This window comes from Durio zibethinus, chromosome 8, assembly GCF_047325235.1.
Source record: "Durio zibethinus cultivar Kanyao isolate XHJ-2024 chromosome 8, ASM4732523v1, whole genome shotgun sequence".
Classification (NCBI taxonomy): domain Eukaryota; kingdom Viridiplantae; phylum Streptophyta; class Magnoliopsida; order Malvales; family Malvaceae; genus Durio; species Durio zibethinus.
The window spans coordinates 22779892-22795721 of NC_143169.1; the positions used below are offsets into that span (position 1 = coordinate 22779892).

The window sequence follows — 15830 nt, forward strand, 5'->3', positions numbered from 1 at the left end:
TTAAAACAGGCTTGCCAGCATACTAATGCTTGTGGCTCTGCATACTGGAACTTCAGGAAACTAGTTAACATTAACCTTGTCCCAAGAAAATAACCATGAACAGCTTAAATTGTCTTATGAGATTCTATTTGACTCATGCAGATTCTTGGCTAGGCTTACATTTTTCATTTCAATTTTTGGTACCTAAATTCTATTATTGAATCATCAGATGTACAGAGGGAGCAAGTATTGAGAATGTCTCTTTTAGAAGAAGAAGACTCAATCCCATCAAAAACAGAAAAAGAGCTCAATAACAGGAATAAAAAAAATCAATCATCCAATCAAATTGTAATTCAAGTTACAGCCAGCATGAAGTAAAAAGAAAAACTCTAGATATAGCTAGAAAATTAATCTCTTTCTCTCACCTTCCTATCTTGAAAAGAAAAATACTAATCAACGATACCTTAAAGGGTTTAATCTTGAACATTTGCTGCACAAACCAAGACTTGCCTGGTCATTTTTCCCTCCCTTTCAGTACACCAGTATTAGGCCAATCACTGGTGATTGGAGCCTCTGGTCCTTTTAGATGCAGTATCAAGCCCACATTACAAGCCCATTCTACAAGGCTTTGACCTGCGGTTCAAAGATTCATTTTGATCATCAGTTTCACCCAAAAGCAATAATCTATACAGCCATAAGTGAAATAAAGATCTGAGGATCCACTGACAAGATATTCTATGTAACATCTGATCAGGTGCATTTGATTCTTTTCCTTTAATTCTCCTAAAATATTGAGTAAGCTTCTAAAACTCAAATAAGTTGGAAGCTAAAGCGCAGCAGCATGCCTTCAATAACACTACTTTTTCTTTAGTTTTTCCCTTGCTTTTTCTGGATAAGTTGTTCCTTTACTTCCATCCTAATTTTGAACTTGGATCCAGTCAGAATGATACTTGTCATCATACGGAACAACCTTCCCATCAGGGAATGGTTCTCCTGTAAAAAACCATACGCATGTTAACACAAAAAATGAAAAATTCATATGTGCTTAAGACATTGTAGAAATGACCACATTGTTGCTTGACACTCACTTCTTATGAGGGCAGAAAGAATTGTTTGTGAATGATATTTAAATGAAATGGAAGGAAAAACCGCAGGCATATTAACAGAACAAATGAAAACTCATAGTACTAAATAAGAAAACTATCCAACTGCAGAGAGAATTTGCTGCAATTGTTATAAAGGGAGACAGAATAGCTCGTGTATAATAGGTTTCAATCTATCAAGGTTCACAAGATGAGTGAATTCAATGCCATTCAGATCTACCAAGTGCAATGGAAGACAAATTCTTCTCCCAACACCATAGTGAGTTACTGATATTGATTGCTGGGCAATAGAGCTTAACACCTAAGAAGGGTGAGGATTAGTGGATTACAACAAAATAGGAGCTTCATTTTGCTACATAAAGGCATAACATAAGCATCAATGATTGACTTCCTGAACATGAGCTACCTCACTTCGATGTCTCGAGTATTTCAAATTCTTGTTTAATGAACACGAGCAGCACCAATAAGTTCTATTGATATGAAGAACAGAACTGAGCAATTTCATTGCTGTTAGAGGACAAAGGCCAAATGGAGTAATCCATGAAAGGAGTTCACAAGTAGTCAACTAAGGATGCATCATCAGAAATGCTTAAATGCATTCTCTCTGATGCCTTTCCATTTATCTTTCAAACTATTTTCAATCATCCTCAGAAGAAACAAAGTGAAATTATTAGTCTGTTAGCCAGCAGTCAAGCAGAAGTATATCGAAAAAAAAAGAAATCTACTATCTTGATAAATTGCATGTAATTCAATATCTTAATAACAGAATAATTTGCATAATGAGAAGTGAGTAAGACAATGAAAAGCAAAAACCTTACCCCCATAGCCATTATCACCATGGCCTAAATAAGAATCTGGTAAAACCCATTTCACATTAGGCAAAGCTGCAAGCAACGAACACAATTCTGTGCAACTTTACAATCTTGAAAAAAGAATGAATTTTGAAAGGAAAACACATGAATAAAATTGAAAAAGCTTACATTTAATTTTAAGAGTCAAAGCCTCCGGGACTTTGCAACCAAATGCATAGTAGTACTTGGTGGAAACAGAGTATATAGATTTCTTGGCTTCCTCATCACTGCGTGTTAATACCAAAATTTAAACAAAAAAAAAACCCCATTTTTGGACTGCAAAAAGAAAAAAAAAGGAAAAAGCATGGATTTTTACCTTCCCAAAGCCATTGCTAAGGTCTTAATGTAAATGTTGACGATCTCATCTCCAAGTGGATATCCCTTGAGAGCCTCCATTACCACGAACCAGTGTTCATAGTCACATCCCTCCACCGAACTGGGGTCCGAGTCAACTCGGTCCTTGCAAGAAGCACTGAGTTATTAGATCCCGAGTCGCCGGAGAAGTAAATTGTGATGATATTAGACGGATAGGCTGAGAAACGGCGACGGGTTAGCTTTTGAACGACGCTTGACAACATTTTTCTACGTTTGGGGGATTTTTGTTAATTGCTAATGATTTTCTATTTTCCTTTCTTTTTATTTCTCATCTTATAAATTCAATCAAAATAAAAATGTTATAGTTCTCATCTCACATTTCTAAATTCATTTAAATACATATTATAAAATTGTATTAATAATATTATTAAAAATTAAATTCAAAATTAAATTTAATTAATTTATATTTACATAATAATTTTAAATAACATCCATAAATTTAAAATTTAATGATCACAAAATTTTTTTATCAATTATTAAAATAATAAATTGGGTCAAGCTTTAAAATCTAAGTTTAGACCCGATCCCAAAATTTATTGGTCTAAAATGTTTTGCCAAGCTTGGAGCAACATATAAAACAAAACACCCTTGATTTTGATTATGATGTCAAACAAATATAATAAAATATAAAAATTATTTTTTGAAAATTTTAAAAGTAAACGTAGCTGAATATTATTGATAATTTATCTGTAATTACTAAGGTAAAAATGTAATAAAAAAGACAACTGGATTTGGAGAGGCTAAGTCAACTTGCATTAAATACACGCCTGCCATTATTAAAAAAAAAAAAAAAAGAAGAAGCTGATTTATTTTACAAGACCAACGCCAGTTACCATTATTATTATTTTTTCTCGTACTACCTTATAGTCTCAGTTGTTCTAAAGAGACTCTATCACTGAGCGTACATATGAAGTGGGAGCCTAGGCTCTGCCACAACCTCAAGTGGGTACTTTCTAGGGGTGGAGAGCCCGAAGATTTCCTCCATGTTGAGATCTTCTTTCGTCATGTTACCAGGCAATTTCCAAGTGAACCCATGTAAAAGATTAGCCAAACTTGCTTGAATGACCTTAATCCCGAGAGGATATCCAGGGCACATCCTCCTTCCAGCCCCAAATGGCAACAGCTCAAAATCATGACCTTTGACATCAATAGCCTTTCCAATGAATCTGTCGGGGCAAAACTCATTGGGGTTTTCCCAAATAGTAGGGTCTCTCCCGATTGTCCAAACGTTTACAAGAGCTCTGGTGCCTTTGGGGATGTCATAACCATCTAACTGACAGTCTTCCCGAGTAAGGCGGGGCACCAGCATTGGGGCCACAGGGTGCAAACGCATCGTCTCTTTAGCAATTGAGTTGACGTAAGGTAGGTTCACAATGTCCTTCTCTTCTACCCATCTTTCCCTGCCAATTACCCTGTCTAGTTCTTCCGTGGCCTTGGCGAAATTTTCCGGCTTTTTAAGAAGCTCAGAAATTGCCCATTCTACAGTCACTGCCGAACTCTCGGTTCCACCGGCTATCAGGTCCTGTAACATCATCAAACATTTGCTAATGTTCTAAAATTTTAAAAATTCGAAATTTAAAATTTAATTTGAAATTGATCAAATTTCACTTTTAAATTTGAATTGAATTCGTAATTTATTTGAATAATTTAAATTTGATTTAATTAAATTTAATAAAATTATAAATATTATTAAATATTATATTTATTATATATTAAATATATTAAAATATATTTAAAATAATGATTAAGCTTTTTGAATCTAATATTAAAATACTTAAACTTATTCCTTTTTTTTTATCCGAATAATTTATATTCAAAGCACTTATTAAGTTAAACTCAAATACTATTATTGCATGGACGCCCTCAAACATTACGGTAGACATAAAATTTAAATGATCAAGCTGATGACTTGATGTAGACCAAGACTGAACAAGCCACCAGTCATGTGAATCCAGCCAAGAAAGTGAACAGAACGATCCAGGAACGTATGTAATTGGTTTATTTTGTTCATATCCACCGAATCATTATTTTTATGCCATATTTGATATGAGATGGTTATTTTCAAAATTATAATAATTTAGATTAAATTATCATGTTTAATAAATATTTAATAATTTTATATGATAGTAATCTTAAAATATTTAAAATGATTTAATCATTATGTTGGAAAATAATATAATTTTCATTCAAAATATTAAAAATTTTTATTATCAAAGTGATATAAAAAAATTAACAACAATAAATGTTTCTCATTTATTACGTGAACTAAAAATTTATTTCCTATCAAAATTATAGTTATCTTATATAATAAATTTTTATATATTTTAAATTTATATTTATTGTAATAAGCTTAAAATAATTTGTATATTTGTATATTTTTTAATGTTTTATATGTATAATATAAATTTTTTTAATTATAATTTTAATAGATTAATTTTATTTTTTAATTCAAATACTTTTTTACATAATTTACATTATAGAAATTAGTTTACTTATTAATAACTATATTTGTTAATCTAATGATTTAATTATATTTTGTTATAAAATAAATAAAATATTACTAATATTTTTAAATTATTATCTTTAAATAAAATTAAAATCATTAACTTATATAAATATTAAATTATGCATGATTATTTTAAATTTTTTTAAAAAATAATATTTTATTTTTAATAACACCAAACATTTTTAAATCATAAAAATTATTAATTATTAATCAAATAAAATAATTTTAAATATGAGTAAAATATTACTTACTTCAATTATAAGATTTTATATCTTTGTAGTCAGAGAAAGAGAGTGGTAAGTAATTAACTATTACCTGACTAAATGCCTTAACTCCACGCCTTTCAAGTTTGATTTCAAGGTTGGGATCATCAGCAAGCTGCAAAAGCACATCCACCATATCCTTAGCAACATAATCGTTGACCTCTTTTCTCCTAGCGTTATGTTCATCCAAAACGTGCTCCAAGAATCTATCGAACTTCTTGCTCAAGGCCTTCATTCTCTTAATATAGCCTTGCAAATCCAGGAACCCCAGCCAGGGAATGGAGTCCCCGATATCGAGCACCCCGTTAAGCAGGAACAACTCATCCAGCATCTCCTTGAACTCTTTTGGTGTCACAATCTCATTTTCACCAGTCCCCTCCGTGTATTTTTTCCCTAACACCATCCTACTGATCACGTTAAGACTCAAACTCGAAAGATGATCTTTCAAAACAATTGGGGTACCGAATGCTTCGTACAACCCTTTCAGCAACAAATTCATTTCTTCCCTTCGGATATACTCGTATGACTCCAGGCGTTTTGCACTAAAAAGTTCCGTCAGGCACATCTTTCGTGCTTGACGCCAGTATGGACCGTAGGGCGACCATGTAATATCGGAGTAATTATAAGTAGTGTATTTGCCCGCGGCAATTTTCGGCCGACCAGCGAAGATAACATCATGGGTTTTAAGGAAGGCTTTGGCCATTTCAACGGATGAGGCCACGACAACGGGGAATGACCCGAATTTGAGATGCATGAGGGGCCCATATTTTTGGGAGAGATCATGGATCGACTGGTGGGGAAGTGAGTGGATGAGGTTGAGGTTGCCGATTATAGGCCAGGGTTTTGGGCCGGGCGGCAAGTTGAGTTTTCGACGGTGGCGAAGACAGAGAGAGAGGAGGAGGAGGGCTAGAGTGACAAGCCATGCCGTTAAGTAAGCAGCCCAAGATGGAATTTCCATTTGTTTTGCTGACGGTAATGATGTAATAATGTACTTGGTTGTTAAGGGTGGAAAAGATGAACCTGCATTTATAGGCCAAAAAGCAAAGGATCAAAGTCTACATATGGACAACAATACTTGTTGCATGGTAGTGGGAACAGTAGAATGGGTCCCATAGAGTGCGTTTGTCGCTTGAATTTATTATTTTATTATTTATTTTTCATTAAAAAATAAAATAAAAACAAAAAATCAATTAAACAAAACCCTCAATAATTAACTGTGGCTTTTATTTATGGTATAATTTAAAGAATTTAGAATATGATGAAATTTTGAGAGAGTTACGAGTTTAATTAATTTGATTAAATTCTTTTATTTGCATAGTATTTCAACGGTGCAGTTGAGGATAAAAAAAAAATCTCATTGTCCCTTCAATCTTCAACTGGAAAGAGAAAGGATCCAGTAATTCACCGTTATATCTAATTTTACCTTCATTGTTATGCATGACATACATCTATATTATTAACTTTAATTTTATCATTATAATATTTAATCTTGTCATTATAATATATAATCTCAGTATCATCCATCCTTAATAACTTTTAATCTCCCTTAAAAAGCATAGTAAAAAAAGTTGGTTTTCATAGAAGTGGGTAGTGCATACCTTGACTATTGACTATGACTTCCACTTTGTGGAAAGGAAAACCCTGCCCTGTTGCAGCTGCTGCTGGCTTTCTCCTCAATTTCGTGGAAGTTTTAAAGAGATTTCATTTTTCATGATGAGTTGAGTGGAAGGGAAAAGGGCAAAGGCATTAAAGGGCACTTGAAGTTGACCTGAGTCAATGCAGCCGATGGCTCCTTCAAAACTTTTTAGAAAAGCATAGACAAATGTGTTTCATGACTTTAAACAATTACAGGGAAACTTCATCTAAGTCGATTAGGAAAATAATTATTTTGATTAACTCGTCTTTTTTATGATATAGTTTTCTTTTTGCTACGTATCAATAAAAAGTCTAACTACTAACCGAAAAAAGCTCTAGGATTAATAACTTTAAAGAAAAGTTCAATGCAAGGTTAATTTTATATAAAATTTAATGATTTAACTTGCTTTAACTAGTTGACACAATAATTAATGTTAATTGGTTATCAATTTCATTGATTGATTGGGAACCAGTTTTTGTGAAATTACAGATCATATGTGATCATGCCTTAAAAATTATAAAGAATTAAGTCAATAAGGAGGTTTTAATTATCAATCCACAAATTTTAGAAAGGGGGCCATTTTTTTTTCGGGGGGGGGGGGGGGGTGTTGGGGTTTACGATTTTCAAAAGAGGCCAAGGCCCTTGTCACCCCCTAGCTTTGAGCCTGTATCCATATATTTTATGACAAATATGAATCGAAATGTGTAAGTGTGAAATGTGTGTATGGTTGTTGGCATATTTCATTCACTTGTATGAAAACCAACTTCCCTGACTATGCTTTTCATGGGAGGTTGAAAGCTATTATGTAAACTTGGGCCCTTGTCCGGCGTGTCTCTATCATCAAATTAGGTGCTATTGTCTTAGGTTCACACTTTCGATCAGAAAGACATGTTTATTGGATAAAAAACTCTTGATTTATAAACTCAAAATTATTTTTATCTTTTTATCGATGTAAGATTTCGTGATACTGCGTTGAACTATAAGGTTTTTTTTTTTTTTTAATTTTTTTATAGAAGAAGAAATTTATTAGATTTTTTTATTTGTGTTGAAGGTGTTTTTAAGTGTTTTAGCTAAGAAGAAGGAGGTAAGATAAAAGGGAAGGACAGTTGTAATCTACAGCTAAAGAACACGATCAAGAGAGTCGAAGTTGTGACATGTTACGGTACTCATGTTAGTATATGCTTGAGATAGGGTTAAGAAGTAAGGAAAATGGGGGTGTGAGAGAAACTTCAATGGAGGGAAGCTGAAAATGGGGGTGTGAGAGAAACTTCAATGGAGGGAAGCTCAAAGTATAATGGTATTCTTTTAGTTTGGTTGTTTTATGTACCTAGTCTTCTCATTATCTTATATTTAAGACAACAAGTCGATAACTTAATTGAGATAATTGACAATTAATAAAATATTTGTATATAATTTGAAAAGGGTTTACGTGATTAAGTATTAGTTATATTTATTAATTTTAAGTAGGCATAAATCGTATTTAATGATTTCAAACAAATTGAATATCAAATCGATTATGAAATAATTTCTTTAACAAGTTGTCAGTAAGATTTTTAATGAGTCATTCTTTTGATAAAGGGCGAGTCATTTTCTTGAGAATAAATGATGTGACTATCCAGACATGTCTTGTGTCTAAGTGACTCAAGAACATAATTGTATTGACTAAATCTTAATTATTGGCCAATTGAATTAAGCATAATCATTTGTAAAAGATATTATATTTTCATCTACTACTAAAACCTTTTTCTCTTTTTTTATTATTACTAGAGTGCATACCTGCATTATATCACGGGAATAGAAATAATGATATTTTTTAAAAAATATGTAATATATTTAGAATAAACAAAATAATAAATGTTGATTGTATTTTTTTTATCTAATGTCTATGATTTTTAATAATTTTTTTCTGTAGCACTATAAATTGGAATATCATCGTAATCGTCATTGTCTGCATTAAAGATTTCTAGATAATCAAAGCTCTAAAACTTATCCTTGCCTGTATGATAACATGATAACATTATGCATTAGTAGTTTTAGAGCATGATTATTGATCTTAGTTTAATGCAATGAAATAAATCACAAAGTAATTAGTTCTGATAAGATCCTTGAGGGAAAACAAATGAAAAAGAAAAACCGTTGACTGCTTCATAATCAATAATTAGTTGTCTGTCAAGCAACAAAAGCCAACTTAGATGGGTTGATCGAATTGTTATAGATTGCAGTCTTCTCACTCAGAAGCAAATGGCAGCAATATAATGACCATTAAATAATGAAAATTGAACTTAATTTTGAAATGGATGACCACTCTTACCCATAGTAGGATAGATATGATTTCAAAGAATAAATTAGTAAAAGTATAAGAAACTTTTGGAACAAGCCTTAAATCTTCATTGGTAAAATTCAATAAAAGAGAGGAGAATCACCATTCAAATTCAACATATTCAGAATAAGGGCAGTTCCCTCCACTTCTATAAAAGGAAAAAGGAATGGTCCAGCAGTTGAAAACAACACTATATAGATGATCCAAAGTTCAAAACTCAGAAACTGGTTTGTGTTTTTATTTTGTTTTTTGTTTATTTAAGAATGTTCAAATCATAAATGACATAAAACTTTGACTTAATCTCATTTTTTAAAAAAGAATGAAAATTCTTAAATAACATAAAATTTTTTTGTTTTATTAAATTTATTTTTTATTTGGTTTTTAATTTAATTTTTTTTATTATAAAAATTTTATAAAAAAAAAGCCAATCGCAGAAAGGATAAAAAATTAATATTTGATTGATTTTGATTTAAATCGATCCAATATATGTGTATTTTTTAAAATAAATGAGATCAAGTCAAAGTTTTATTTTTGAAAATGGAATGGAGTTGAAAATGGACTTAAAATGTTCTGTCCCGTCTTAAGTGTTCATGTGGCAACTCTTTATTTCTTTTCATTTTCATTTTTTTTAACTTTTTATTTTTTTTTCATTTTCAAAATTTTTAAAATTTATTTTTATTAGATAAATTTTATAATAAAAAAATTAATTGAGATAGAGAGTTACAAAACAACTCATATTAGATGGGTTTTAGTTAATGCAAATCCAATTAATGCACTTTCTTTTAATTTGGGATAATGGGGTTGAGTTTTTTTTTTTTTAAATTGAGCTCGGATAAGAGTAATATTTTTGGTGTTAGGTCTCGATCCTAGTGTATATAAATTTTTTTATTATTTATTTATTCTATATTTATATATGTATTTTGTTAAACATATTATTTAATATTTTAATTTAATAAATTTACTGTTGCCTTTTTTACTTCTTTGTTTTTATAATTTTTTATTACATAAATTTTTTAAAGAAAAAGCTAATGGATGTAAGGATGACAAAACAACCTATATATGATAGGCTTTGATTAATCACGATCCAATCAATACGAGTTTTTTTAAATAGGGATTGATTTAAGTTTTGCCTTTTTAAATAATTTGAGTCAAGTCGAAATCGGGTTTAGGGTACTTTGTCTTAACCTTAATATATAAAAGAATATATTTTATTATTCATTTAATTTATATTCTATATGTACTAAATTAATAAAGATATCATTTAATATTTTAATTTAAAAAATTATATTTATATATAATTAAGATATAATTTATATTAAAAGATAAAATACACTAAATTTGTATATAAATTTATTATAATGTATAGATCTGTAGACCTATAGCTTGATATAACTTTAAGGAATCACCACTAATCTTTTTAGAGATGTGATTAGTTATCAAATGAATACATTCTTTTAATGAGCTCTTAAGCTTGACTAAGGGTCCTTAAAGAATATGTTCTAATCTTCTGAACAGAATTAGATTTGAGAATTCAATTACGTGTGGGGACGATTATAGTACTCCTGCAACGCCCATCTTAATATGATATTATTTAATTTTAAATTATTTTAACAATTATTTTGGTTTTAATGGTCTTTATTTTAATGTTAGAAAAAACTTTTAAAATTTTTCATTAATCTGGTAGAATTTTTAAAAATACTTTATCACTTCAAAAGTATTCAATGATCGCATTTATTTTTTGAAGAGGCTTCATTATCAGAAAAACTTAAATATTTATTTTTGTTAAATTTTTCTTTGTAAAAAATATCTAGTCATTTCATCATATGGGCCAAAATTAGAAATGTTTTCTCACATAAAAATATCTTAGATAATCATCCATTTATGATTACTAAAAATTTTATCTTTGAAATTTATTTTTTAATTATAAGTTTCATTTCTCAAATTTTCATCATTTAGGCCTAATTTAGAAAAAAAACTTTTCACTTGAAAATCTCATAGAAGTTCAATCATTTGTGATTCTTCCTAGACTTCAACTTTGGATGATTGCCAAATATTTTACAAAATTTTTTAAGTTATATTTTTATTTTATATTTTTTTATTTGAAAAGAATACAATCACTTTTATTAAAATTTCTTTTAAATTATTTTACCATTTTAGAAAAATTTTTTACTTAGAGATTTTTTAAAAAATTTACCATTTAAAACTTTTAGAAATTTTATCATTGGATAATTGTATATTCAATTTTAAAATTTTATTAAATTTGCTTGCCTTTTAGTATATTTTTATTTTTGAAAATAAATAATAATTATTGTTATTGAAATTTTATCTAAAATTTTTCTCTATTCGAGTCAAATTTTTTAAAAAAATTTCTTACCTAAAAACTTTTTAGAAATTAACTATTTATAATTTTTAAGAATTTCATCATCGAATAATTTTCATTTACTATTGCAAATTAATTGACTTTCATAATAAAATATTTAGTTGTACCAATTGAATTAAATTTGCAAATTTACTTTATCAAAACCTATTTTGAATTTTTGTTGTATTTTTATATATGTTTATGCTTAAATAATTAAAACATTACCTAATACTGCGCATGATTAAATAGATAAAGACTATAATACAAGTAAGGTAGATAAACAAAAATACATACCAAAGTTGCACCAATTCAAAACAAATGGTTCCCTTGGAATAAAGGTAGCCTAACTCACTTTGTTGACTATTAAAACCTGTTTGGATTTGGACTTGTTATCATGTCAAATACAAGGTAATAGTTTTTCCTACGAGAGTTTACAAAAATCTGCATGCCACCCCTAAGATGAAGGATAAGTTGGAGGGTTGTTTGTCGGTAAGACAAGGCTTTGTGGGGAAAGAAATTCTGCTTAACCAATTGGCATCGCAACCGAAAAAGATGGTTGCCCATGTATATATTTTCTTCTTCAGACAGAATCGAACTAATGCACAAAAACTAGCCGAATCGTGCTGCCTTGGATGCCGCCTGCCATCGTTGTCAACCGCCTCTTCCTTTACTGACTTACCATGGTAAGCGCTTCTGTGTTAAATGCCCCTTGTTTCTGTGTATATTGAAACTAATTTATAGATGATAATCCAAGTTCAAACAGTATTTAAATTAAAATTAAACTCTTTAAAGAGTTTATCTGATAGTTGGATTAAAACTGAAATTTATTTTTTAAAAAATCTTTTATCCAACTGAATAATCCTTCTTCAATCAAGTCTTTGCCTTTTTATTTTTACTGAAAAAATAAATAAAATAAAATAAATTTTAAACTTTGGATCAAATGAGATGCCTACAATTTTGTCATCAATTAAAATTTGATATAAAAATTTTACTTCTTCTATATTCAAAACATAATTTAAAAAAATAATAAAAAAAGTCCTACAGCGAAATGCAAGTCTAATTCTAATTATATATATAAAATTTGCATATTTTACTTTATACATGCTAAGCTTTGTTTTTTTTTTTTCTATTTTTTTCCATTTGATTTTTTTTCATATTTAATAAATAATTTTTTTATATTTTAAATTTATTACGTGGAGCCTTTTAGGGTGCCACGTATCAATTTTTTTTAATTTAATTTTTTTATATGTTAAATTTGTTCTTTTGTAAGGGCTATTTGATATTATGTGTCAAGTTTTTTGTTTTTTGTTTTTTTCTTTCTTACTTTTTTATTTACTTTTTTTATATTTAATAAATATTTTTCTAATTTTTTTTAGGATTCATTTGAGATTATTGATTAAAAATATATATATTTTTATACCTTTCTTTTTTAAATTTCTTAATTTTGTAAAAGATGATATTGATGGAAGTGTCTAAAGGACATCCATATTTAAGTTTTTTCAACTCTTCATTTTTGTAAAGTTTTTATTTTTAAAAAAGTTCATAATAGAAATTTTACAAGAATAGTTCATGTCGCTTGATAAATCAACTTTTTTCTCTATTTTTTGTTTTGATTTAGATTTTTTTTATTTTTTGATTTTATTTTTTATTAGATCAGTTTTTTAAACAACAAAAGCCAACGGGTGTGCTCACAAGGCATCCTATTTCGTTTTTTGCCTTTTGTCTTTTTTTATTAGATAAATATTACAATAAAAGAAATCAATAAATAAATTTTTTAAGATAAAAGTCAATTGAGGTATGAACAACAAAAAAACCTATATCTGATAGTTTTAATTCTCTAGATCCAATCGATGCTTTCTTTTTTTTTAATAGGATTGGGTTGAGTTTTTTTTTTAAATCAAAATTAAGTCAAATATGAGTTTAAGATATTTCACCCCCTCCAAGTATATATAAATATATATTTTATTATTTATCTAATTTTATATTATACATGTATGTATTATATTAATAAAGTTACTTTTTAACTTTTTCTTTTTTTATTTTTTTATTAGATAAATTTTATAATAAAAAAATCAATGAATATGGATAAAAAAATAATTCATATCTAATAAATTTTGATTTAACCAATCAAGTAGGGGAGCAATTTTTTTTTTTATTGGGATCGACCTTGGACAAATTAAGTTTTTTTTAAAATGAAATGAAGTCGAGTTGGTGATAAGTTAATGATGCTTTATCACAATCCACCGATGGGTATGTTTAAAAGTATATAATTTATTATTTATAATATTAATTTTACACATTTTGACCTCTAGGTGTTGCCCTCTTTAACTCATTTTTTTTTTATTTTTTCTTTTTTTTTTCATGTCTTCTTTTTTCTTTTTCTTCTTTTTTATATTTTTTTTGTTTCACTTTTCATATTTAATAAATAATATTTTTAAAATTTATGATTGAACTAATTTGATATTTTTTATTAAAAATAATTTTTTGTCTTTTTTTTTTTTTTACTTTTTTTTTCTTTTCTTCGTTTTTTAATTAGATAATTTTTTGAGAAAATAATGTCAATGGAAGTTTTATGTAGTATTCTCATTTGTTTTTATCTTTCATATTTTTTATTTTTATTTTTTAATTAGATAAATTTTATAACAAAATGAAATGATTGATAAAGATGACAAAACAATAAATATTCGAAGAGTTTTGATCTATCCTGATTTGATATGAGTATTTTTGTAAAAATTCAATATCAAATTATGTCAGGTAGATATTTTAGGAAAGCAAGGAAAGAGTAAGAACCAGATTTAGAATGCTTTGCTCTAAGTCATCTCGTGATATATATAAAAGTATATATATTTTATTATTAGTTTAATTTTATATTTATATATATTATATTAATAAAATTATTATTTGATATTTTAATTTAATAAATTAATATTTTAAACGTAATGGGGTATCTATGTGGCATCCTTATTGAGCTCTTTTTAGTTTTAGTTTTTTTTTATTATTGTTTTGATTTTCAGTTTTTTTGATATTTTATTTTAAAATTTTTATTAGATAAATTTAGTGAGAAAAGGAGGCCAATTGAGATATTTACGTATTACTTTTATTTAGTTTTTTTATATTTTACTTTTTTTATTAGTTAAATTTTATAAAAAATTTTGATATAAGAATTAATTTTATTTTATTTTATTAAAATTTGTGTCAAAATAATAAAAATAAAATAAACTATTAATATTTTAATTAATAAAATAATTGAACCCACGTCATTGTGCGGCATCATTTCTAATATTCAAGAAAAAGGTAAAAGGAAAATTATTTATACCCACGTCTCTTAATTTGAACCATAATTAGAACATATCAGTAGTTGATTTATAGAGATCATTGATAATTAATTACTTTTTTAGTCAACTATTGCCTGTGAAACCAGTGCCAAAAAATGAATAGGCCTTAATTTTTCAAGTCTTGGCATTTTGAATTCAGCATTATTGGATTACTTTGGAGCTGGGTTGAGCCCAATGGCTCATTAATTGATTTCCTAATCAATCCTAAAATCTATTTAACCAAAATTTATAGTTCTTAAAAGTTTTGTCGATATGCTCATACATTTATATTAGAAATATTATCACATTCACTTGTAGCAATGGAATTTTAAAATTTTATTATCAAGATAGTAGCAGTAGTGTGAACTATTGATAAAATATTAAAATTTTAATTTTAATGATCAATATTCAAATTATTACAGCTTTAAAACTATCTTACAAAATGTGGAAATTATAGTGGGGAATTAAGGATTAGATAATAGGAAGCCTCTATAACAGTTAAAAAATACAACTTATTGCCAAATTACAATATCATCATCTCACTATAATAATTATGTAAGAAACATTTATGAAGTAAGAAGGGTCAAAATTTATTATTGAAAAATGAATTAATTAATAATAGGATAGAAAAATAATTTAAAAGATTACAATTAGTAAATTCATAATCAAATAAATGACATTTTAAAATTAGTGTAAAATTGTGTTTTCTAAACCAAAGCAATGCACAAATGAAACCATATTTGCCTCCCAAACATTTTAATAAAATTACAAAAAATTTTAAGTATTTCCAAAAATAAAATTCAGATATATATAATTTTGCTAAATAAGGTATTTCAACTTTTGATATTTGAAGTTACCTTCATAAATGAAATCCCACTTGAAATCTTACAACTAATTAACTCATTTTGATATTTTAATTCTTGTTAGAGTGTAACTTTCTTTTACTTGCTGAGCTGGTATTAGTATATTGCATTTTCTTTGTCAAATAGCTTCAATTTTATCAAAACCATTCCCTTCTGTACTCATATATATATATATATATATATATATTTGTGTGTGCGCGAATATGCGTATATGTAAGAATGTATAAAAGTAACGAAATTAAATATTTAAATTAGATTCAT

General features: G+C 27.8%; 1 protein-coding gene and 1 pseudogene across 2 annotated transcripts; both read right to left on the bottom strand.

The window, feature by feature from the left end:
* Nucleotides 1–267: 267 nt before the first annotated feature.
* Nucleotides 268–2760, bottom strand: LOC111278583 (multiple organellar RNA editing factor 7, mitochondrial-like; annotated as a pseudogene). Its single transcript, XR_016344068.1, has 4 exons — nt 2250–2760; nt 2063–2160; nt 1901–1966; nt 268–972 (listed from the first exon to the last, which is right to left on the bottom strand). The product of XR_016344068.1 is annotated as a multiple organellar RNA editing factor 7, mitochondrial-like (transcript).
* Nucleotides 2761–2955: 195 nt separating this feature from the next.
* Nucleotides 2956–6088, bottom strand: LOC111278584 (trimethyltridecatetraene synthase-like). The gene is made up of 2 exons (XM_022865187.2): nt 5130–6088; nt 2956–3830 (listed from the first exon to the last, which is right to left on the bottom strand). Exons 1-2 carry the CDS (start codon nt 6033–6035, stop codon nt 3201–3203), a joined length of 1536 nt encoding a protein of 511 aa, XP_022720922.1. The 5' UTR covers nt 6036–6088; the 3' UTR covers nt 2956–3200.
* Nucleotides 6089–15830: the final 9742 nt, after the last annotated feature.